This window comes from Cibotium barometz, chromosome 26, assembly GCF_041138505.1.
Source record: "Cibotium barometz isolate CiBa-2024 chromosome 26, ASM4113850v1, whole genome shotgun sequence".
Lineage (NCBI taxonomy): Eukaryota > Viridiplantae > Streptophyta > Polypodiopsida > Cyatheales > Cibotiaceae > Cibotium > Cibotium barometz.
Window position 1 is genome coordinate 47,046,068 of NC_141071.1, and position 25,126 is coordinate 47,071,193.

General features: G+C 45.0%; 2 protein-coding genes and 1 pseudogene across 3 annotated transcripts; 2 read left to right on the top strand and 1 right to left on the bottom strand.

Moving 5' to 3' along the window:
* Positions 1 to 233: 233 nt before the first annotated feature.
* LOC147624036 (uncharacterized) lies at positions 234 to 1,457 on the top strand. The gene has a single exon (XM_086820845.1). It carries the CDS (start codon positions 234 to 236, stop codon positions 1,455 to 1,457), a length of 1,224 nt encoding a protein of 407 aa, XP_086676971.1.
* A 7,160-nt stretch (positions 1,458 to 8,617) lies between these two features.
* On the bottom strand, positions 8,618 to 11,489 carry LOC147624037 (uncharacterized). Of its 2 annotated transcripts, XM_086820926.1 has the most exons (3): positions 10,157 to 11,489; positions 9,997 to 10,071; positions 8,618 to 9,909 (listed from the first exon to the last, which is right to left on the bottom strand). In XM_086820926.1, the coding sequence occupies exon 1, from the start codon at positions 10,896 to 10,898 to the stop codon at positions 10,185 to 10,187; it is 714 nt and encodes a 237-aa protein (XP_086677052.1). In that variant the 5' UTR covers positions 10,899 to 11,489; the 3' UTR covers positions 8,618 to 9,909; positions 9,997 to 10,071; positions 10,157 to 10,184. The 2 variants fall into 2 exon arrangements, with proteins under 2 accessions (XP_086677052.1, XP_086677051.1); XM_086820925.1 differs by having other exon boundaries at positions 9,997 to 11,489.
* Positions 11,490 to 15,892: 4,403 nt separating this feature from the next.
* On the top strand, positions 15,893 to 22,569 carry LOC147624038 (uncharacterized; annotated as a pseudogene).
* Positions 22,570 to 25,126: the final 2,557 nt, after the last annotated feature.

Genomic DNA, 25,126 nt, shown 5'->3' on the forward strand with positions numbered 1-25,126 from the left:
GCAGGGAATTGCATTTCCAAAGAGTCAAAGAAGGGTTACAAAGGCTATACCAATTGGGTGGACAATTGAATCTTGACAAGTGCCACATAGCTCAAAGTGAAGTGAAACTTTTGGGACACATCATCTCAGTAAGAGGAATTGAAGCAGATTCAGCCAAGATTGAGGATCTTTTAGCTGTACCTTCACCCAAAAATGCAAGGGAGTTGGTCATATTCATTCAGAAAACCAGGTACATGTCTCAGTTCATCCATCTTCTCTCACAAATTGTTTCACCATTGCAGAAGTTAGCACATAAAGACACCTTCAATTGGGATGAGGAGTGTGAAATTCAGTTTCAAGAAATAAAGAAGGTTATTAGTTCATTGCCAACCCTAATGCCACCAGTATGGAATGAAGTGTTCTATGTTTCTCCGAGTGTGGGTAGTACCGAGGCTATTGGGGCAATCTCGATGCAGAAGGACCCAAAGAGCTCTTACATGAGGCCAATCTATTTTTCTAGTAGGATTATGACACAAGCAGAGAAAGGCTACAAAGAAGTAGAAGAAATGGTTTTAGCCCTCATATTTCCAGTAAGAAAGTTCAGGTCTTATCTCTTGCCCAAGCAGTTTATAATTTTAACAGTGGAGCAGACATTTCCATATGTTGTACAACACATGACCACTTCCCCAATGATAGAGAAATGGATTTTGGAGCTTCAAGAGTATGACTACACTTTTATAGTGGAGGATAGCACTAGGGCAAGTTTGGTAGAGATTCTCACCTACAGGTCCCATGAAAAGAAGATCACCATCAAGCGCAAAGATGAGGAGACAAAGCCCTTAATTCAAGAAGAGTTGGAAGGTGCCTTCATTATGCATTTTTATGGAGCCTATAGGAGACAAAGTGATCAAGCAGCAGGTGGAGTCATCATCTACAACCCACAAGGTGAGGAGGTCACTAGACAAGGTAAAACTCTCCCTGGGATCCATTCCAATAATGAAGCAGAATATGCCACTCTACAGTTTGGGTTGGATTGGTTCTTGGAGCATGGTATTAAGAGGTTGATTGTCAAAGGAGATGCCATGTTAGTGATAAAGCAGCTACAACAAGGAGTTTGGTCTTGCAAAAATGCTAATCTATTTACATGGGTCAAGCAAATTGAAAGTTTGATGCAAAAATTTGAAGCTATACGAGTGCATCATGTATCTAGGATGAAAAATAAGGAAGAAGATGCTTTAGCCAATGACCAATTTGTGGTGGTAGTGGGAGCAATCAAATTTCAGCAACCGAAATTCCAAGGACAAGAGGAGCTTCAGGACGACATAACCTATTTCCTCCAGACAGGTGAGTGTCCCGAACACTTATCCAAGGTTCAAAAACTTAGGCTGGCAAAGAAAGCCATATCTTATCAATTCACGGGGGAGGACCTTTACCATAAAAGGAAAAGATTTAGTCTTGAGAAGGGTGCCATCCTCTAAAGAGATACTTCATATTTTAAAATCTTGCCATGATGAGGTATGTGGGGGTCACTTTACCCACAAGAGATCACCAGCACAAAAATACTTCAAGCAGGATTTGTGTGGCCTAGTTTGCACAAGGATGTCCAGCATTGGTGCAAAGCTTGCAATGCATGTGAGATGGCAGGGAGGAACAAGAGGCTAACTTATGAGCCTAGGACCCCAATATTCTCTTTTGGCCCATTTGAAAAAATGGGGAGTTGATGCCATTGGGAGTACATCATTGTGGCAGTAGACTACATGATGACGAGATGGGCAGAGGCAACAAGCACAAGTAGAATCACGACCAAAGATGTGGGTAAGTTCATATTTGATCACATATGTAGTAGATTTGGTACCCCACTTGAAATACTGTCAGATCGAGGCACTGGATTCCGAGGAGAACTCACAGGATTTACTTAGAAGATTAAACATCAACCATAGGCACTTTAGCCCATACTATCCACAATGTAATGGCTTGGTGGAGAAGGTCAATGGAATGATATGTAAGATCATCACAAATGGCTAACCGTCCAAAAGATTGGGACAAGCACTTAACTGCAGCTTTATGGGCCTACATGACATCTTTTAAAGCCTCCACCCAATTCACCCCTTTCACCTAGTCTATGGACAAGAAGCCCTTCTGCCCATCGAGGTATGAGACAGGGTAAATTGAAATCCCCCATGCATTAATTGTTTCTCATAGGGCTTGGGAAAAATGTACAAAATCTTGCCCCCCATATCCCTTCTACCTTTTCAAAATCCCTTAGGTACTATATTTATAACTACACTATAAGTATGCATATTTCTACCACCTACTATTTGCCATATTTTCTCTCTCATCTTTATATATATAATTGCACAAGTAAATAAATCCTAAGTCTATTTCCTCATATATATTTATGTCTAAGATATCTTTTTCCTAGAAGTCTCCTTTTGCACCCAACCTACTATGCCCTATCCTAGCTATGCTATGATACTACTATATATATTATTTACACCACCATATTGTATTTACTAGAGTGCACACCTAATACATACCAAAGCCATGCTACACTATATATATATATATATATATATATATATATATATATATATATATATATATATATGCTATATAATATCATTTTTTCTCCCTCGTTATCAATCTCTACTCTCCCACCCTCTTTTTTTTCCTGACACCACTTTGTGGGGCCCACATGGGCCCACCCACACCCATGTGTTTACATGGGTCCCACTTGTCCCACACATTGGAAGCTCCCTTTTCACACCCTCATGCATAGCCTCTCCACCCGGGCCCACATGGGAAACCCCGAGCCATCTTGCACACACATACTCGCCCAAACCCTCATCAAGCTTCTCTCCCACATGAACAACCCCACACATGCCACCCTCCATCTAATTGTTAAATCCTTTCCTTTTTGGAGAATTTATCATCAACTTACAAAAGTCAAAACCATCTTTAGATTGTATATATATATATATGTATGTATATATATATGTGTGTGTGTGTGTGTGTGTGTGTGTGTGTGTGTGTGTGTGTGTGTATATATTTATGTATGTATATATATATATATATGTATATATATATATATTTTCCTAAAAGTAGCGTCACTAGTCTTAGGCCCATAGTAGGCCTACTTTTTTAAAAAAATATGTAAGCCAATAAAGGCATGTAAGGAAAGGCTTCTCCAACTCACAAAAAAAAAAGAAACAGTGAGGATGCGCTCCTTGCTACAAGGATACAAGGCTCCAAAAGAGATATTCAAAGGTGGTCTCCACTTTGTCAACAATTTCCAACCTTCCATTTATGGAATAAGGCATGCCAAGTCTACCTTCCCTTTTTTGTAATAAAGAAACAAAATATCAAAGCTTGGTATTATCTCAAGATTTACTTTTGTGGAGAAACCCACCACTTCTAGAAACATCCATGAGGATTGACTAAGCCTCTACACACCATCTACATATCCTTGGAGAGGTTCATTTTGGAGAATTACTTGGAGATATCTTAGCTCATGTAACCCCAACTCACCTTGGATATCCAAAGTATCTCCATCTATCAAAATATCCTTATCTGGTAGGGTAAGAGGACACCAAACCTTGTAATATCTCATGATATGAAATATCTTTGTACTCTTGGAGGCCTATAAAAAGGGTCATAGTCTTGGCATCAACACAAGAGAAAATAAAGATCCATCCATAGTCTTATAGTTTTTTCATCAGTAGTGACTTTATGGATTTGCACAACTAAATTCCATCCTTGAGAGAACATATCTCCATCTTTATTTGACACCATTCGATTCACAACATGTGCCTGAGGAGAAAATTGGTACTCTACACCATTACATCTTTTCACTCAATCTCCTAATGCATATCAACACTGCCATACACGTACGGTACCCGATCGCCATAAAACTTTGCACGCCGATCTAACCCATCGCCAAAGACTCCCCTGCAGAGTTTCATAGCTATCGGGCACCGAACCTGTATGGCGGTGCGCCGAAACGGTTCTTTTCACCAGGCCCAAATGTCACCATGCCCACATTTGGGCCTGGTGAAAAGAGGCCGTTTGGGCACATCGCCACACATGTTCGGTACCCACCAATGGCCATAAAACTTTGCGTAGGGATCTATCCCATTGCCATAGACCCCCATGATGCAAGGTTTCATGGCCATCGGTGAATGAGTATGGCGGTGCGCCCAAATGGCCTATTTTCACCATGCCCAATGCACATGTGGGCATGGTCAAGAGAGGCCGTTTGGGCGCCCTGCCACACACATTCAGTGCTCGACGGCCATGAAACTTTGCAGAGGGGTCTAACCCATTTCCATAGACCCCTGTGCAAAGTTTCATGGCCATCAAGCACCAAATGAGTATGGCGGTGCGCCTAAATGGCCTCTTTTCATCATCCCCAATGCACATGTGGGCATGGTGAAAGTAGGCAGTTTGGGTGCACTGCCACACACATTCGGTGCTCGATGGCCATGAAACTTTGTAAGGTGGTCTAACCCATTGCCATAAACCCTCCATAGACCGTCTTGCAAAGTTTCATGGGTGGCCATCGGGAACCAAACAAGTATGGCGGTGTGCCCAAGTGGCCGCTTTTCACCATGCCCAACGCACATGTGGGACCGTCTTGCAAAGTTTCATGGGTGGCCATCGGGAACCAAACAAGTATGGCGGTGTGACCAAATGGCCGCTTTTCACCATGCCCAACGCACATGTGGGTATAGTGAAAAGAGGTTGTTTGGGCACACTGCCATACCTGATGGCCATAAAACTTTGCACACGGGCCTAACCCATTGTCAAAGACTACCCTTCAAAGTTTCATGACCATCGGGCACCAAACGAGTATGGTGGTGAGCCAAAACGACCTCTTTTCACCATGCCCACATTTGCATTGGGCATGGTGAAAAGAGGTTGTTTGGGTGCACGGCCACACACGTTCGGTGCTCGATGGCAATGAAACTTTACATGGGGGTCTAACCCATTTCCATAGACCCTCTGCAAAGTTTTATGGCCATCGGGCACCGAATGAGTATGGTGGTGCACCCAAACGGCCTCTTTTCACCATGCCCAACGCACATGTGGGCATGGTGAAAAGAGGCCGTTTGGGCACACTACCACAGGCGTTCGGTGCTTGATGGCCATGAAACTTTACACAGGGGTCTAACCCAGTGCCATAAACTCCCCTACAAAGTTTCATGGCCATCGGGCACTGAACAAGTAGTCTAACCCATTGTCATAGACCTCCGTGCAAAGTTTCATGGCAATTGGGTATCGAACAAGTATGGCAGTGCGCTGAAATGGCCTCTTTTCACCATGCCCAACGCACATGTGGGCATGGTGAGAAAAGAGGCAATTTGGGTGCACTGCCACACACGTTTTGTGCTCGATGGCCATGAAACTTTGCACAAAGGGTCTAACCCATAGCCATAGACCCCAGTGCAAAGTTTTATGGCCATTGGGCAGCAAACGAGTATGGCGGTGCGCCCAAACGGTCTCTTTTCACCATGCCCAATGCACATGTGGGCGTGGTCAAAAGAGGCCGTTAGGGCACACCGCCACACGTTCAGTGCCCAGTGGCCCATGAAACTTTGCACAGAGGTCTAACCCATTGTCATAGACCCCTCTGCAAAGTTTCATGGCCATCAGGCAACACCGAATGAGTATAGCAGTGCGCCCAAACGGCCCCTTTTCACCATGTCCAACACACATGTGGGTATAGTGAAAAGAGGTTGTTTGGGCGCACCACCATACACGCTCAGTACCCGAGGGCCATAAAACTTTGCAGGGACATCTATCCCATTTTCATAGACCCTTGTGTAAAGTTTCATGGCCATTGGACACCGAATGAGTATGGTGGTGCGTCGAAATGGTCCCTTTTCACCTAAACCCTAAACCCTAGCCCATATGATATAAGCTTCGATGACCACCAAAATTTGCGCAAGAGGCTTATTAGGATTCCTTGGGAACGCTCTCAAAGTTTGGTGGCCATCGAAGCTTACATCATATAGTCTAGGGTTTAGGGTTATGGTTATGGTGATCGTTATGGTTATGGTTATGGTCCTCCTTATTATCATGGTCATGGTCTTGTGGGTATGATCATGGTTATGGTTATGGTGATCGTTATGGTTATGGCTATAAATCCTAAACCCTAAACCTTGGCCCATATGATATAAGCTCGGATGACCAAACTTTGCAAGAGGCTTATTAGGATGGCTTCGGGACCGTTCTCAAAGTTTCGTGGCCATCGGAGCTTATATCATATGGGCTAGGGTTTAGGTTTTAGAGCACTGAAAAGAAACGCAATTCGGGTGCACCGCCCCCCCACATTCGAAGTCGGATGGGGATGAGACTTTGCACGGGGGTCTAACTTATCATGATGGATGCCCGTGCAAAGTTTCATCCCCATTCGATTCCGAATGTGTGGGATGGTGCGCCCAAATTGCCTAATTTCACCATAGGCGAAGCATCTTCGAGCATTGAAAAGAAACATAATTCGGGCGTAGTGCCTCCCACATTTGTTGCCCGATGGCCATGAAACTTTGCACAGCGGCCATCAAGCACTGAACGAGTATGGTGGTGCACCCAAATGACCTCTTTTCACTATGCCCACTGCACATGTGGGTATGGTGAAAAGAGGCCATTTGGGCTCATCGCCATACACGTTCGATACCCGATGGTGGCCATGAAACTTTGTACACACGTCTCATCCATGCCATAGAACCCCATGCAAAGTTTCATAGCCATTGGGCACAGAACGAGTATGGCGGTGCATCAAAATGGCCTCTTTTCACCATGCCCAACGCACATGTGGGCATGGTGAAAAGAGGCCGTTTGGGCGCACCGCCATACATGTTCGGTGTTTGATGGCCATTAAACTTTGTGGGGAGATCTAGCCCATTGCCATAGACCGTCGTGCAAAGTTTCATGGTCATCGGACAGCACCGAACAAGTAGGGTGGTGCACCAAAACGACCCCTTTTCACCATGCCCAACGCACATGTGGGAATGGTGAAAAGAGGCCGTTTGGGCGCACACCACATACGTTCAATTGCCAATGGCCATGAAACTTTGCACAAGTTAACCTCTGAATAGGGTTTCTAACTCTTCCAGATCTTCGTAAATTTGCATTCATGGCTTCCATAGCCTTCTTCACACCAGGTGTCCTCATTGCTGGAATCCCAAGCTCTTCATCAAGGCTCATCTCCCCCATTGCCATACACGTTCAGTGCCCGATCGCCATGAAACTTTGCAAAGGGTTCTAACACATTGCCATACACTCCCCTGCATAGTTTCATGGCCATCGGGTACCAAACGAGTAGGTACACCGAAACAACCCCTTTTCACCATGCCCAAATGCACATGTGGGTATGGTGAAAAGAGGTCGTTTGGGCACACCGCCATACAAGTTCGGTGCTCGATGGCCATGAAACTTTGCACAAGGGTCTAACCCATTGCCATATACACCCCTGCAAAGTTTCGTGGCCATAGGACACTGAACGAGTAGGGCGGTGTGCCAAAATAGCCCCTTTTCATCACCATGTCCAACTCACATGTGGGCATGGTGAAAAGATGTCGTTTGGGCACACCGCCATACATGTTCAGTGCGCGATGGCCATGAAACTTTGCAGGGGGTTCTAATCCATTGCCATAGACCCCCCTGCAAAGTTTCATGGCCATTGGACACCGAACGAGTAGGGCAGTGCGGCGAAACGACACCTTTTCACCATGCCTGACGCACATGTCTATGAAACTTGGCAAGTGCGGCCAACTAGCCTAGTAGGATTAACTAGGACCATAAGATGGAGATTAAACCTGACCATTGTAAGCATGATGATACTTAACCATGGCAATGACTATAACATTAACCAAGAGCATAACTACAACCAGGATCATAAGATGGAGGGTAAGTCGGACCATAAGCATCATGAAACGAGAACCATATGTATGACCATAAACATGATCCAAGACCATAACATGGACTATAAACATGACCATAAGCAACATGAATCAGCCCATTACAGTAACAAACACCATAAGCATGACCAAGACCAAGACCATAAGCGACATGAATCAGCCCATTACAGTAACAAACACCATAAGCATGACCAAGACCAAGACCAAGACCATAATCAAGACCACAAGGATACCATAACGATGACCGTAACATTAGCCAACACCATACCCATGTGGATAACCCTAACCACGAACATAGACGTACAATGAACATTACAATAACCATACCAAGACAATAAGCATAACCATAAGCACAAACAAATTCACGTCACGTACCATTGATTACACAAAACATGATACAAAAATAAAAGATCAAGTGTGGTAGCGATCGATAAAATGGCTAGTAAATGAAAAAGTCAATGACCATATTTTAGGGTACCGAACATGCTATTAAGTCAATGACCATATTTTGAATTAAAGACATGCTATGATGGGTTATCATTTATTTGAAACAGAGCAGAAAATTATAAACATCTTGCTTGTTTTGATTCAAAGCATAAATCATAGACAATCAAATCCATAACACACAACCAACATTTGCATAGATCCAATAGTCGAATAAAGATAACGATCATAATGAGATGCAAAAATCTGAACGTACAATAATCATTGATGACGATCATAATGCTATACAAAAATCTAATCAGTGGAGTCTGAATCCACCTCATAGTATGAACGCCTCTGTGTCCTAGCCGGATTCCGGAATAACCCTCTCAGCGATAGTGCGGTGGGTCAAAAAGCACGTCAGCTGCTGTGGCCTCTTGTCGTACGAATCTCTCCTCCGCAGCACGAGAGGACTCACCTCGCTGTGGGGCTCCAGTACTCTGCCCTCGGGATGAAGCTCGGAGGCGCTCTACAAACTCTGCCCTGGTGTAGGCAAGCTCCTGGTCAGCAGCAGTCCGCCTGGCCTGGTGGCCCATCTACCAAATGCGCGTGTCTGCATAGACACGCGCCCTGAACCTCTCTCTAGTGTCGGTCTCAGCTGCCTGGAGAGCCTCCTCCAGACGAGGATCATAAAAGTCTGAATCAAGCGGGATCGGCCCTCGCTGATGGCGCAAGCGTGACTCCTCAATCGATGCGTCCCACCGTGCTATGGTGTCTGATGGAATGCCCTGTCGCACGGAGGAAACACGCTGCCCAACATGTGCTGCAATGTCCAAATCAGTATACCCCTCCTATACAAGGGCATCGCGAATTATAGCCTGGCGATCAGCATCCTCATCATCTCCTAGTGGCCGTCGAGAAAGAATGTCGACGGTCTTATCCCCCACTGGCTGCAAATCATCAATGCCCCATAGCCTATAAAGATAGTCTGACTCTGAAATACTGGCTGTGCAAACTAGGCACTGACGTTGAGTGCACATAGATCTGATAAGGCAGGCCAAATGGAAGCGATGCCTGCACAGTAAGGAGTACCAGCCGGCAGTATCAAATAAGTCAAGGCACACTGAACATGAGCCACGATCGCCAAGATAAGATAATGTGGCGGGATCTAGGGGATCCACATGTAGGCCACTCTCATGGGGCCAGGGATATATAGGGATGGAAGGCTGCACTCTATGGACAAACGGCTCCCTACTCACGTAGGAATACATCCTCAAGAAAAACTCTGCCCTGTAGTATGCTATATATACGCCGCTCTAGATCCACATCGTGAAGGCGACTCCTCGCTGCATCAAGCTGCTGCTGAAGATCATCCCCTCTGCGACGCTGATCATCCAATGATCGGCGCAGCTCCTCCAACTCTAATCCCTTTAAAAAAGAACAGAAGAAAATAAAAGTATTTTGCGTATGAGTAAACATAAGGGATAACAAGAGTCCAAACCTGGGTTCTAGTGGTCTCGCTCACTGGCGGTGGCGGAAGCACACGAGAGACCAAGTCCATGCTACAAGGTGCCACGGTCTCTGGTGGCTGCACGGAAGAAAACAATTTCTTATACAACACGGTGCACCCACAAACAACTACATGAGAAATACACATATGCAATTAGGTACATACCAAAGAAGATGAGGCAGCCACATCGGTCTGCAATGCATGTACAGGCGCGACGCCAGGACTCTCTAGAGTAGAGGCCTAATGACGAACAAGAAAAACTTGAAAGTTTACCACATGGATAGGAGAAGATGACGTTATGTAAACCATAAGGTTTAGCTTGTACCCTGTGTGAGCTCGAAGGATCAAACATCTCAACCAAATGCCGTAGGCTCGTAGTGGCGGCCTGAAGGTCGATACCAAACTGCATGCCCACACTCTGGATGGCAGAGAATGGAACAAACACTCTGGCTCTCTGCGCGGACGCTGTGACGGTGGTGCTCGATGGGCCAAGTCACCAGGCCTCCTGTCCTGGTCCTGAAGATGTCCAACACCATGGCCAGCACCTGGGCGACGGTCATGATAATCCACCACGTGGCCAAGAACAGACTCTGCATAAAGCTGCTGGCCAAAATATATCGGTATCTGTCGATGGTGAGGCATGGCACCATAGAATGCAACATATCGAATATAAATATGTGCGGCAATGCCGGGGTGGATACAGCGGTCTGCAGATAATGGTCGTGCCTGTCTGGAAAAAGCTGTAGAGTGCGCTCCCGAATGTCTGGTAGCGCAAGCACGGCACGGTAGGATAGACCCGTCTGTCGGGTAGCCGGATCTGTACGAACTGACTCAAGCCACTGCCTCAATCTATCTGGATCGTCCAGCGTCCTCAATGTCGCTATCAAACGCTCCATGCCGCCGACAAAATGGTGAGTGCCTACTGCCATCATCCGCAACTCTGCTACCTCGTGCTCCATCGCTCGATGTATGGATGAAAGTGATGGTGGTGCGCTAGGAGGCTGTCGATCCTCCCCTGACATCGTGACCCTGGATACAGTCAAATCCAAAACATGGTCAAAATCCATGGCCAAGTAGCATGTCTACATCCCACAGCAATAGCATACCAAGCATATCCACGACGCCATATCCATATCCACGACGCCATATCCATATCCATATCCATATCCATATCCATATCCATAGCCATAGCCATAGCCATATCCATGGCCATAGCCATAGCCATGGCCATATCCATATTCTTCCTGATTTCCTCACTTCTATTCTGAATGACTTCAGCTACCATTCTCTGCAAATCTACATCCTTTTGATCTTGAACCCCAGTGATATTTTGATCAAGGACTGATTGAATGAACACTTCTTGCATGTTTTTCTGAATTTCCTGAGTGCCCCTGATCTGATCTGATTCAGTTTCTTCAACATTTGATCTAATCTGACCTTGCCTTTTGCATTGATGACTGATCGTTGAGTCACACAACACTCAGCAATTAGTTGATCTCCAAAAATACGCACTGAACCGAAATTTTGATTCAATAAAACCATCTTTCTTGACTTCACCATTTGATCCTCCTTGAAAATTGGCTCTTGCACTTATATAATGTGTTTTTCTACATGCTGAAATTTCAGTTTAATTGCCTGACAATCTCCACTTCATTTGCTGAATTTTTATTGAAAATCTGATAGTTTTTTGAAAATAGACTACTTCTCGCCAACCATCCACCTTCTAAACTCCAAAACTTGTACTTCTCCACATCTTCAAAACAGTCAACCTTGCTATTTTTTTTTGAAATTCTCCATCTAAGAAGCTGAAAATATGATTTTCAGTTTTTATTGTCCACCTGGAAATATCAACTTTCAATTTTTGGCTTATCATGCACACTTTTGGGATAAAATTTGACATCACTCCTCTCATCATAACAAAGCTGATTTGACCTCATTTGCAGCATTTCATTTGAAGTTTGAACATGGTGGAACATTTCTTGCATGTTTCCAACATGTTTCCTGACAACATGGCCACGTTTCTTTGAATCAAGATCTCCACTATTCTGCAACCTCCTGCACGAGTCTTCTTGCTTATCTTCAAATCCTTCAACCACTTCTCTGAGTGTTTTTTGAAATCTGAATATGCCTTCTCTTTGGCTATTCCTGAATGCCTGGACCACCTTAGGTGCATTTTGAGTAATTTTGATTGCTTTTTGAAGCTGCATGATTCGTTTCTTCGATTTTCCAAGTGTTTTCTGAACTCTGCCATCTACTGTACTGTTGTTGAAAATTTCATGACTTCCTATAATTTCTCCCTAACACACTTCTTTGAGTTGTACTGGATAAAATGGACCCTTTATGCCCTCCTCCATATCATCATGAGGTTCATCCGTTGCCTTACCCTCATGCATCACATCCTCAAGAAACAAGCAAACATCATGCTCATGTACCTCAACCTCATCTTCAAGATCAAGTATAAAAACTTCCGAATTTCATCACAAAGAATCTTATCATCAAGATCAAGAGTATGCAAGCAGAACATCACCATTAAGCATATGCATATCTCCCACATCAACAACATCATCATTTATAACATAACTATCATGAGGTTTGCTGGTATGCTCCATTGCATTATATGAGAAATGTAGATTTTGCTATACAATGACATCACTTCCATCACTTTCATCAATGGATAATCTTGAACCACTCCATCTTCAACCACACCATGGGTTAGCTCTATCTCCATATTGATTACAGAACACATACCTAAACTGATCCACATAACATAAGGAATTACTTTCTCAAATCAGAATAGCATTTAATAAGCGATTCAGTCAAACACTCACAGATTCAGGTAACACGGAGAAAAACAAGGAAATACTCAGTACATAGTCAAGAGACATAAACATCATCTTCGTATCCATTGGAAAATCGGCATAACTGAATACATTGCCCACGAGTTACAACTTCCAACCATATGACATCATAATATATCCCCTCATAGCATATTGCTCATAACTGTTCATATCCCCAATATTAAGAATAAGGTTCAAAATGCATAATTAAAGGACATAAGTGGTAAAGGATGGTGGCCTTTAACGACACCAGTAGTGGGATGAAGATGGAGAGAATTTTATTGTGAGATAGATATAGACTATCTTCCATACTAAGCTTCGAATTTGAGAGAATTTTATTGTGAGATAGATATAGACTATCTTCCATACTAAGCTTCGAATTTGAGTCTAGCCATGATTATGGAAAACTTAGATTTTATAAAAGAATATAGAATTCATGGTAGAAGTTTCTCTACCTTAGATGAATACCTAACCAGACTTAACCATCTTAGTCCATATCTTTGGCGTTAAAAAATTGTATTCATAGGCCAATATCGATGTTTTCAACTTTTTGGATCAAGGGGTTGAGATTTCCATGGGCAATGTAATAAACCTTAAAAAATAAAAGAAGTGTCTTCTTGTCTTCAAAGAATTTTGTTACTAAATCATTGAATAATTTGATGTAAAAACGAGTTTTTTCTTTCAGAAAGAAATCGTGGGATGTGGTCATCAAGCTTAGAATGTCGCACCTGAAATGGAGACATTGGACAATGATGTTAAAGAAGCACTCCATAGGTCCCACCCAATTGGATTGATGCTATGGACGAGTATTAATAGAGATTTTGTCCCTTGGGGATCCAAAGATGAACAAATTCTTGGAGTTGTCTCACGCATGGAAATCTATTGAAGGGTATATACAAATCTTGTTTGTTATGGCCCCACAATAGACAATGAAATCGATTCATTCAAAAGTTGGATCCTCCACTAGATAAGCCGGTGAAAAACGTAAAACCCTCGTCTTTAGCAAAAGTAGTAAATATGGATGCGGCTTCCACCCAAGCTTTTCTAAAGGAAACAACTTAATACCCCCTCCCCCAAAAAGAACTTCGGCCTTCGCAAATAATTATGATTTACCTAAACCAAAGTGGAGTAGGGGACATGATTGGAGTCTAGTCTATTAACCCAAAGGACCAGGAGGACAAGATTCTTATTCCAACTTACCATTAGTTCATTACAGTAACCAACTCAAGAAAGAGCGCAAATGCTTTAGATGCCAATAGTCGAATGATATGATTAGTGATTATCTGAACTCTCTTGATTATTGTTAGGTTTCCAACTTAAAGAGTGGCCCAGTAGCCCCTGAACTCTCTTGTAATTGTTATTTTTCGAACTCAAAGAGTGCCTGCAACCTCAGTGCAGAGTACCCCCACCTCCTCCAACTCGGAGAGAGATGAACCTATTGGTGCCTACCATTGAGTTGAGATGCTTGTGAAGAAGAATGCACCGGGAGCTGCTAACTTAACTCTCTCTCCTCCGCTACTAGCTATGATTATCCAAAATTCTTATTGAGCTTGTGCACTCTCTCTCTTTCTCTCTACATATATTAATCGTAAATACCTTTAAAACCCTAATTGCATGAGGATTTCCTAAATATCTACTATGGCCATCAAGCAAGCAAAATAAACATCTGAAGAGCAACAAACAGAGCTACAAACAAAGGCTTCGTGAGGAGGAGAAGACGAAAAAAGCTCGTGACTGCCAAGCACGATGTCGAACGAAGAAACGCGCTGCTTCTTCCATCGCCGAGACCTCGCCTCCCCCACCTCCTAGTGATCCCATTCCACCTCCTTCAACTCCCACCGTCCACTCTGCGTCACCTCTTCATCTCGAGCAGATTTGTAGCCCCCATTCGAGGAGGGCTAGCGCACATGTTCTACATACATAGCTTGAGACAGTCCTACAGCTCTCTCAAGCATACGGCACATAGAGATGGTGTGGCAGGTCGACGCACGATTGTGGCCAGTATTGATTCTACAGGTATGTGGAATTTTTAAAAAAAAAAATTAATGTTCAAATTGATGTTCAGGATTAAATACATTATCATATAAAAAACTTGCTAGTCAAGCATGCCCAAATGGCAAGCATACAAACACATAGGCAAGCAAATGGTTGGTTTATGGCTATGGTTGTTCTATGGCAAGCATACACACACAGGCAAGCAAATGGTTGGTCTATGGCAAGCAACTGGTTGGTCTATGGTTGTTCTATGGCAAGCAAATATTGTTGCATATATGGTTTAGCTCTTCTTGTTTCCATACTTTCTAGTCAAGCATGCATACACATATGGCAACCAAATGGAAAGCATACACACACATAAGCAAGCAAATGGTTTTATTAGTGCTGTATATATGGTTTATCGTTGGTCTATGGCTATGGTTGGTTATGGCAAGCACACATAGGCAAGCATACACGCACACATAGGCAAACAAACAATTGCATAAACATTCACACATCAAATGTCTCATTTCAAGCATGTTTAGTTGCTATTCTATTCTTTCCTTGTACCGTAATACCCAAACCATTAAATATTTAAATTGATATTTTGCATAAAAACATTGTGTTGTATAAACAACTTAATCATTTAAGAACCCATTGTCTAAAACAAAGCATCTTTAGTCACTCCAAGTTCACACATAATTAAATTGGCAGGTACACAACGTGCCACATCTCACATTCTTAAGGTGTGGTGCCATGCTCTTAGAGTAGGGCTTAGTAGAAGATGTAGACTGGATCTTGGAGAGGGGGGTAGCCTCGGGGGTTTTAGTGGTTGCGCACCTAGGTGTACATGCTTGTTATAGTCAGAGATGAGGGCCATGATAGAGAAATTTTGGGAGGAACATTCTCACGCATCTCCTGAGTACAAAAAGGTGTTGCGTCGGTGTGTTCGGCGGGGAGCGTATGTGGAGCACCATGCATGTTTTCTAGAGATGACTTAGACAGAGCTATTCCTAGAGTTTCGACATGCATGCCCCACCAACATAATTAGCCAGCGCTCATTCGAGGCTTGCAAGCCTTGGTTTGTGAGAAACCCCCAGCAGCGCGACACTTGTTGTTGTAGGTATCATGTTGGTTTCTAGCTATTGTATTCTGTGTTTCGAGCCCTCATGGGACATAGCGGCATACACCCTACCAGCCCTCGGGATTTTGTGCACTCCTAACTTTGTACACGGGGTGAGGATAATTTAATGTACCATAGGATGGCTTACGTAGAGGGGACATGTCAGGTGTGGTAGCCTACATCTTCTACGTGCATGCATCAGCTAGATTCTTCTCATGAGGAGATGGTAACATGGCAACACTATGAGTATGTGATGTGCAATGACTCTAGGAGGTTGCAGCTAGTGGAGCATGAGTCACCACGTGTTGATTTCAGTACTTCATTTCAAGGAGCCATCTATCCTTACATACAGCATAGCATGCCCACATAGAACAGTGGCAAGATAAACAGTTTCGAGCTAGCATCACGCAGTTCCCGATTGGGGTAGTTATTTCAGTGGAGGACTTTGCAGAGAATTATACCTTCGCACCATAGCAGGAGATACAGTCTGAGTACTACTTTTGAGAGCGGGTATTTCTACAATCCATGCTTCTTTTGTTTTGTATGTTTTGTAAATTTTTATAGTCGCTTTATCTTTCTCTAACCTTATTCTTACTTGTTTATGATCTGTTCCTCCACTAGGTTGCTATAATGGTTCACATTAGCTATCGTCATGCCCAGCTAGATGGGGATGGTGTAGAGAGCACCCTAGAGGAGAAGAGTAATCATTCGAGAGTATCACTTCTACATTAGTGATGATCACACTCACAGTGCACACTTTGTGCACCATTGCTTTGATCATCATGACAGATTCATGGGAGAGCATGGTATCACCTACAAAAAGCGATGGATATGGTCTGATGGGTGTGGAGCACAGTTTCGAAGTGCTCGGCAGTTTTATTGGTTCTACACATCGCATTGTCGTACAAGTGTGTAGGTTCTATGGAGCTTCTTTAAGACAAGACATGGGAAGGGTGAACATGTAGTATAGGTGCTTGCATCAAACGTGCGCTCAGGTGTTACCAGTTGTGACATGACAATGAGCATTTTTGAGATGCTCAATAGGCGGTGGATTGGTGCACAGATCATATGACCACTAGTGCTGCCTCTTCATTTCCTCCACGTGATACTAGGGATGTACGACGCTTCTTTTGGTGTGTTGAGGTGAGTGATATTGACACTGGGGGGATTGATTATGGTAGTTGATGGCACACTCAAATTGCACAGCATCAAAAGCTCATCATACAGTGATCCCACTATCTTTACACGACATCATATGCATGTTTTTGTAAGAGTTATACTGATGAGAGATTGCTTTCATGCCAAAAAAAAAGAGTGGTCTGATGCATGAGCTGCAGGTTCTTACTCCCCTATACAGGTACCACCTTTTGGACCGTTAGCACCCACCATTATTGATATTGGCGAGGGACAACATAGTGTAGATCATGATCCATTGATAGATCTTCTTGAGGAGGGTGATGTTTTTGCAGTCATTTGCAGAGAGGAGAATAATTAGGAGCATGTAGACTACTACCTTTTACGATGCACCAGGCCAAAGTTCAAACTCCAGGAAGACACGATAGATGACTATGGCTTTCCATTTGATAGGCATAGCATGGTTGTCTATGGTAGATATTATGCACAAATTTCTACTCGTGCTATGGAGACCTGGTTTCCTCGTAGTATGAGTGGAAGATGGAGGCATTATCTTCTCCCATCTAGTTCTTGCTATAAAACTTGTGCTTCGTCGAGTTTTCAGAAGACCGGAGCTCCACGGTGGACCCTCTCTCACTAAGACCATGAGGGCATCTTAGATACCCTTAAGCACAGAGAGTATCCTATTTGAGATTATACCTGTTATTGTCTTTCTTGGCATTATCATATTTGTTTCACTCTTGTATTACATGCTCCACTTTCCTATGGTATCTCATCTATCCATTCTATTTGCTTCTTTGGTTTGAATGTTGGTTTATATTCAAGAAATCTTTATTTTTGTATTGTCACAATTTATATTTCATGGCCGAACGTGTATGGCGGTGCGCCCAAACGGCCTCTTTTCACCATGCCCACCACGTGTGTTGGGATTGGTGAAAAGAGGGCGTTTGGGCGCACCGCCCCACAGACGTTCGGTGTTTGATGGCCATGAAACTTTCCACGGGGGTGTAACCCATTGCCAAAGACCCTCGTGCAAAGTTTCATGGCCACCGGGCACCGAACAAGTATGGTAGTACCGGTGCGCCCAAACAGCTCCTTTTCACCAAGCCGCCCACGTGGGTATAGTGAAAAGAGGCTGTTTGGGCGCACCGCCATACACATTCAGTACCCGGTGGCCATAAAACTTTGCACGCGGGTCTAACCCATTACCAAAGAGTTCTCTGCAAAGTTTCATAGCCATCGGGCAGCACAGAACCTGTATGGCGGTATGCCGAAACGGTTCTTTTCTCACCATGCCCACATTTGGGCATGGTGAAAAGAGGCCGTTTGGGCACATCGCCACACATGTTCGGTACACCCAATGGCCATAAAACTTTGCTTGGGAATCTATCCCATTGCCATAGACCCCCCCCCCCCCCCCCCCCCCCGCAAAGTTTCATGGCCATCCGGTATTGAATGAGTATGGCGATGCGCCCAAACGGCCTCTCTTCACCATGCCCACATGTGGTCTAACCCGTGCAAAGTTTCATGGCCATCAGGCACCGAATGAGTAAGGTGGTGCGCCTAAACACTTCTTTTCACCATGCCCGACGCACATGTGGGCATGGTGAAAATACGCCGTTTGGGTGCATTGCCACACACGTTCGGTGCCCAGTGGCCATGAAACTTTGTAGGGGGGTCTAACCCATTGCCATAAACCCTCCATAGACCCTCTTGCAAAGTTTCATGGCCATTGGGCACCGAACGAGTATGGCGGTGTGCCCAAATGGCCGCTGTTCACCATGCCCAACGCACATGTGGGTATAGAGAAAAGAGGTTGTTTGGGCACACTGCCATACATGTTCAGTACTTGATGGCCATAAAACCTTGCACATAGGCCTAACCCATTGCCAAAGACTTCCCTTCAAAGTTTCATGGCCATCGGGCACCGAACGAGTATGGCAATGACCCAAAACGTCCTCTTTTCACCATGCCCACACTTTGCGTTGGGCATGGTGAAAAGAGGCTATTTGGGCGCATCGCCACACATGTTCCATGTCCCATGGCAATTAAACTTTGCATGGGGGTCTAACCCATTGCCATAGACCCCTTGCAAAGTTTCATGGCCATCGGGCACCGAATGAGTATGGCGATGCACCCAAAACGGCCTCTTTTCACCATGCCCAACGCACACGTGGGCATGGTGAAAAGAGGCCGTTTGGGCACAGTGCCAGGTGTTCAGTGCCTGATGGCCAGGAAACTTTACACACGGGTCTAACCCATTGCCATAGACCCCCCCGCAAAGTTTCATGGCCATTGCGCATTGAACAAGTATGGCAGTGTGCCCAAAAGGTCCCTTTTTCACCATGTCCAACACACATGTGGGCATGGTGAAAATGTTAGCAGTCATCTCCTATCTGTATATTTACACTAGGGCCTCTGTTGTGGGTTTGCCCGCCCGATTTAGGTGTTTTCTCATTTTTCCCCACTCTCCATATTTTTTCCTATTTTTTTCCAATTTTTCTAGGTGTGGGAGGCTGTATTGGACCTGTCGGCTGTACTAGATGCTGGCCGGCTGGTCACTGGCTGCCCCGACTTTCCCGTGTGTGCTACTGACATGCTTTGCTGATGGTCGACTATCGAGGACTGTTTTGAGCCGTACGGGAAGAGGAGAAGCAAGCGGAAGGCGTGCTGATTTACTAAAGACAGCCACTTGCAGGTTTAGTTCTTCATTTTTTTCCACCCACCCTCCCTTTTCAGTTATAATAGCTCCACAATGGCAGATTTACTTGAGATGGCCGAGAAGCACGTGAAGATCCCGACACTCCCCACGTTCCTAGTGGACCGTCAGTTGGACGAGAACAACTACAGCATATGGAAGGTAATGATGGAATTTGTTTTGGAGTCTTACGACCTTGCTGATTTCGTTGTTGTTGGGGTTCCACGGCCAGAGTTAGAGGAAGGGGAGTTACCCTCTATTCGGAAGGAACGTGAAACACAGGCACAGTTATGGGATCGTGTCAATGCCAGAGTCCATTCTTTCATTTTTCTCAATTGCACACCATAGGTAATCAATCATATCAAGCATATGATGCTGGCTAGAGGTATTTGGCAGCAATTGGCTTCTCTCTACAACAGGGTGTCACCCATGAAGAGGATCTCCTTGGAAGTTCAGATGTGGGTGATGAATCCTGCAAAGTCGTCGACGATGCAGGAGCACATCAACAAGCTCCATGCTCTTCAGCAGGAAGTTCTCAAGTCTAGGAAAGAGATATCATCAGAGAATATGGCCATAACGTTGTTGTCACATTTGCCTTCTCAATACTCAGCCTTTTACTCTTCATTGATTACCAGTGGGCAAGCTCAGCACCATCACATGGGAGGAGCTTGTGCCCATGGTCTTGGACCAAGTGGAAAGATTCCCGAACCCTCCACAGGGCGGAGGTTATGAGGCCTTAACTGGCCAACGGTCGAAAGGTCGGAATAACAACAACAAGGGCAAAGGGAAGACTTCATCGGAGAAGTCTTCTGAGAAGAAGCCCGACTCAGACCGAGCGAAACTGAAGGCCGAGAGGACCTGCAAATGATTGTGCCGAGAAAGGCCACTATTGGAGGAAGTGTCCCAAGCGGACTGGGAAGAGTGCTAATTCTTCAGCTTTAGCTGTAAAGACTCCAACCTTTGTGCACGTAGAGATGATGGACATGGATGCTTCATCTTCTTCGAGCGAGGAGGCAGTTGGCTTCACCGCAAAGGATACTCGGGAATGGATTCTCGATAGTGGTACTTCCAGGCACATGACTCCTTCCCGTGACTTCTTTTTGGATCTCGAATTTTCATTGGCGACAATTTCACAATTCCGATACACAGTGAGGGCCGGATGGAGATCATTCCCGATGGCGGAGGGGATAAGCATTTCTCTCGTGTTCTTTACGTCTCCGCACTTGGTTTTCATCTATTGTCAGTGCCTGAGGTATGCAAGACTGGCTTCCGGGGGTGGAGTTTGAGGAGCATTCTGTTGCTCTACGGGACCGTGAGACTGGCCGGGTTGTTTGGGAAGGCAGCGTGGAGAATGGTATATACAAACTCTCCGCACTCTCCTCTTTGACAGGTTCTCAGGTTGGTGACTTGTGCCACTTTCGGTTTGGCCACTTAAATGGATGCGTTGTGGCGAGCTTTTCGAGACCAGATGGTGGTTGGCTTGCTAGATGTTGGCAGTAGGCAAGGACGTTGCAGTTCTTGCATACGTGGTAAGCAGCACAGGGAATCCTTTCCGAAGTAGGCTTCCAGGCGAGCTTCGAAACCATTGGAGTTGGTACACACTGTCTTGTGTGGACCTATGCAGACAGCATCCTTGGGAGGTTCTTTGTACTTCATGCTGCGTGTTGATGATTGTTCCAAATTCACATGGGTTTATTTCCTTTCTCAGAAGGACCAAGCTTTTGCTCGGTTCAAGGAGTGGCATGTGATGGTGGAGAAAGAGTCTGGGTTACAGGTGAAGACTCTCCGGGCTGACAAAGGGGGTGAATTTTCTTCTAATGCTTTCATGAGATTTTGTGCGGAACATGGCATCAAGAGGGAGCTGGCCAATACAGGTTCGCCGCGTCAGAGAATGGATTAGTAGAACGAAAGAACAGGACTATGGTGGAGATGGCGAGGACGATGCTGGAGCATTGTGATCTTCCTCGTCCACTTTGGGGAGAGGCTGTGGCTACGGCTGTGGCTACGACTGTCCATATCCTCAATCGGTCTCCGACAACTCCAGTACCGAACATGACTCCTTTTAAGGCATATTTTGGCAGGAAACCTGATGTCTCCCATTTTCGTGTGTTTGGGAGCGATGCATATGTTCACATTCCGAAGTAGTAGAGGGGGAAGCTCGACTCAAAGTCCCAAAAGCTTATCTTTGTGGGATATAACTCTCTTTTCAAGGGATACATGTTATATGATCCAGAGAGGAACGAGGTTGTTGTCAGCAGGGATGTGGTCTTTGATGAGCATGTTCCGGTTTCCATTGTTGATGAGCCGCCCATACTAGTTAGGAAACGCGTTTCCTACAAGGAAGGAAACTTGGAAACATTTCGTTGTAGGAAACACGTTTTTTTCAAGCAAATTTTTTGACTTTTTTTTTGCCCCAAATCTAACGTCGAAATCTGTGCAACTCTTTTGATAATTTTTTTTATGTAGTGTCATGTATTTTTTTTTTTGTGGTATGAAATGATGGATGATTGGATCATGGAGCATAGATCATGGACCATGGTCTATGAATCATGATCATTTGACATTGATGATGGATGATTATATGGTTTTTGTTATTTGTGATTCAAAGACTGTAGACTTCAAATTGATGTTTCCATGTATTCTATGCATTTAGTGTTATTTTTACATATTTTATACAGTATATATTTGAAATTTTGTACATGCAAAAACCTGTAGGTAGGAAACTTGTAGGAAACTTTGGGCTGATTTTACGAAACCCGTTTGAAACTTTTAGGAAACCCGTTTCAAACAACCCCCTAACTACTATGGAGCTGCCACTTCTTGGAGACCTAGAGGATTCTAATGATGATTCCCAGTCTATTGTTCCAGCTGGACTACCTCAGTCAGTTCAGGAGGTTGAGCCCATAGTTGGAGGTGAGCCCCCGCAGAGCAATAGGAGGCTCCGCGTTCTATTCGAGTACCCAGGTGGTTAGTGGTGGACACCCTTCGGGAGTCAGGTGTCACGAAGCTTCCTTCCGAATGGACCACAGAGGACAGACCTCAAATATCGCACAGAGTCCGTGATAAAAGTTATTCAGCGGAGCTGTTATAGGTAAACTATGCTTTGATGTCTCGCATCATGCTGGACAAAGAGCCCACTTCTGCGTCAAGGAATCTCTTTCACAGGATACTTGGAGGAAAGACATGCAGGTGGAATTGGATGCCATTGAGAAGAACAACACGGGAGTTGGTACCGAGGCCGTCGAAACAGTTAGTCATTGGTGTCAAGTGGGTCTTTAAGACCAAATATGCGTCACATGGGTCGGTGGACAAACACAAAGCCAGACTTGTGGCTAAGGGTTATGCTCAGTGTCCACCAGGAATCGACTATGAGGATACCTTTGCACACCGACCGCGAGGATGACCAACGATTCGGACCATTCTTGCCCTTGCTTCTTCTCAGCGGTGGCCCGTATATCAGATGGATGTCGAATTTACGTTCCTTGGAGGTGTATGTTGAGCAGCCTCCAGGCTTCACAGTTCCAAGATCAGAAGGGATGGTTTATAGGTTAAGGAAGGCCTTGTATGGTCTTAAACAGGCTCCTAGGGCTTGGAATCAGAAGATTGATTCCTTCTTTCTCCGGACTCGATTTCAGAGATGGTTGCAGATCCCAACCTATATCTCTTTTGGGAACGCAGCATGGTCACATTAATCATCCTTTATGTGGATGATCTCATTCTCACCGGCAGTCATGTGGAGCACATTAGAGTGACAAGGGCTGCCTTGTCAAAGGAGTTTGAGATGACCGGCTTAGGCTTACTCCACTTCTTCTTGGGATTGGAGATCTGGTAGACCCAGAGGGGGTTCTTTGTCTCTCAGCTACGGTATGTTCATGAGTTTCTTGAGGCCTTTGGGATGGAGAACTGCAAGCCTATTACGTCGGCGATGGACCCGAACATGAAGCTGACAGTGAATGATCCTTGTGAGCCAGTTGATGCCTCTTTGTACCGAAAGCTGGTTGGTTCATTGATTTGGTTGTTGAACACCAGATTGGACTTGAGCTTTTCTGTGGGGCTATTGAGCTCATTCATGTAGATGCCGTTGAAGTCTCATTGGGACGCAAGATTGCGGATTTTGTACGAAGGATCTTGGACTCTTTTACATAGGAGGGGGTTTGATGGATGGAGTTAGATCCAAGGTTGGAGTGACTCAGATTGGGGAGGAGATCCACATTAGGCTATAGTTTTTCCCTCAGCTCAGGAGCAGTAAGAGGCAGCCAACTATTGCCTTGTCATAGACAGAGGCAGAGTACCGGGCTACTTGTGGTGCTGCTTTGCGAGGTTGTGTGGCTGCAGAGGTTGCTTAGCAAGATTGGGTTTCCACAGTCATCCAGTGTGCGATAACCAGAGCTGTATAGCTATTGCTTGGAATCGGGTCTTCCATGCCCGGACCAAGCACATAGAGATACATTATCACTTTGTTCGTGATGAGAAGATCTTGGCTGGTGGCAACTTGCTTCTTTATTGTTCAACGGACGACAATGCGGCGGACCTCTTCATGAAGTCTCTACCTCAGGCTATGTTTCAGCGGCACTCCAGCTCACTAGGGTTGGTTCCATATCCAGGAGCTGAGAGGGGGTGTTAGCAGTCATCTCCTGTGTGTATATTTACACCAGGGCCTCTGTTGTGGGTGTGCCCGCCTGCTTTAGGTGTTTTCTCATTTTTCCCACTCTCCATATTTTTCCAGGTGTGGGAGGTTGTATTGGACCTGTCGGCGGTACCAGATGTTGGCTGACTGCTGGTCACATCACTGGCTACCTTGACTTTTCCCTGTGTGCTGGCCGACATGCTCTGTTGATGGCCGACTGTCTATTGCTGGCCGACTGGAGGGGAAATCTGGTCATGGGCTGTCGGCTGTCTATATGCTGGCCGACCAATAGCATGGGGCCATATATAATGGCCCCTTACCCCCCACATATCATTCTGTATCCGGGATTTCTTGTGTATATAGCAGAGTTATACGCTTCTCTCTCTCTCTCTCTCTCTCTCTCTCTCTCTCTCTCTTTGCGTTTTTCTGCTGTGCACTTGCTCTAGTGTTTTCAGATCTTGTCCTCATTTCCACTGCATATTTTGATAGAAAAGAGGCCGTTTGGGCTCATCGCCATACACGTTCGGTACTTGTTGGCCATAAAACTTTGCACGCAGGTCTAACCCATTGCCATAGACCCCTCTGCAAAGTTTCATGGCAATCGGGCACCGAACGAGTATAGCAGTGCGCCGAAACGGCCTCTTTTCACCATGCCCAATGCACATGTGGGCATGGTGAGAAAAGAGGCAATTTGGGTGCACCGCCACATGTTTTTTGTGCCCGATGGCCATGAAACTTTGCACAAGGGTCTAACCCGTTGCTATAGATCCCCATGCAAAGTTTCATGGCCATTGGGCAGCAAATATATATGGCGGTGCGCCCAAACGGTCTCTTTTGACCATGCCCAACGCACGTGGGCGTGGTGAAAAGAGGCCGTTAGGGCACACCGACACACACGTTCA

Bases quoted from the DNA above. Each gene is read 5' to 3' on its own strand.
- LOC147624036 (XM_086820845.1), top strand. From the start codon at position 234: ATGTCTCAGTTCATCCATCTTCTCTCACAAATTGTTTCACCATTGCAG.
- LOC147624037 (XM_086820926.1), bottom strand. From the start codon at position 10,898: ATGGATTTTGACCATGTTTTGGATTTGACTGTATCCAGGGTCACGATG.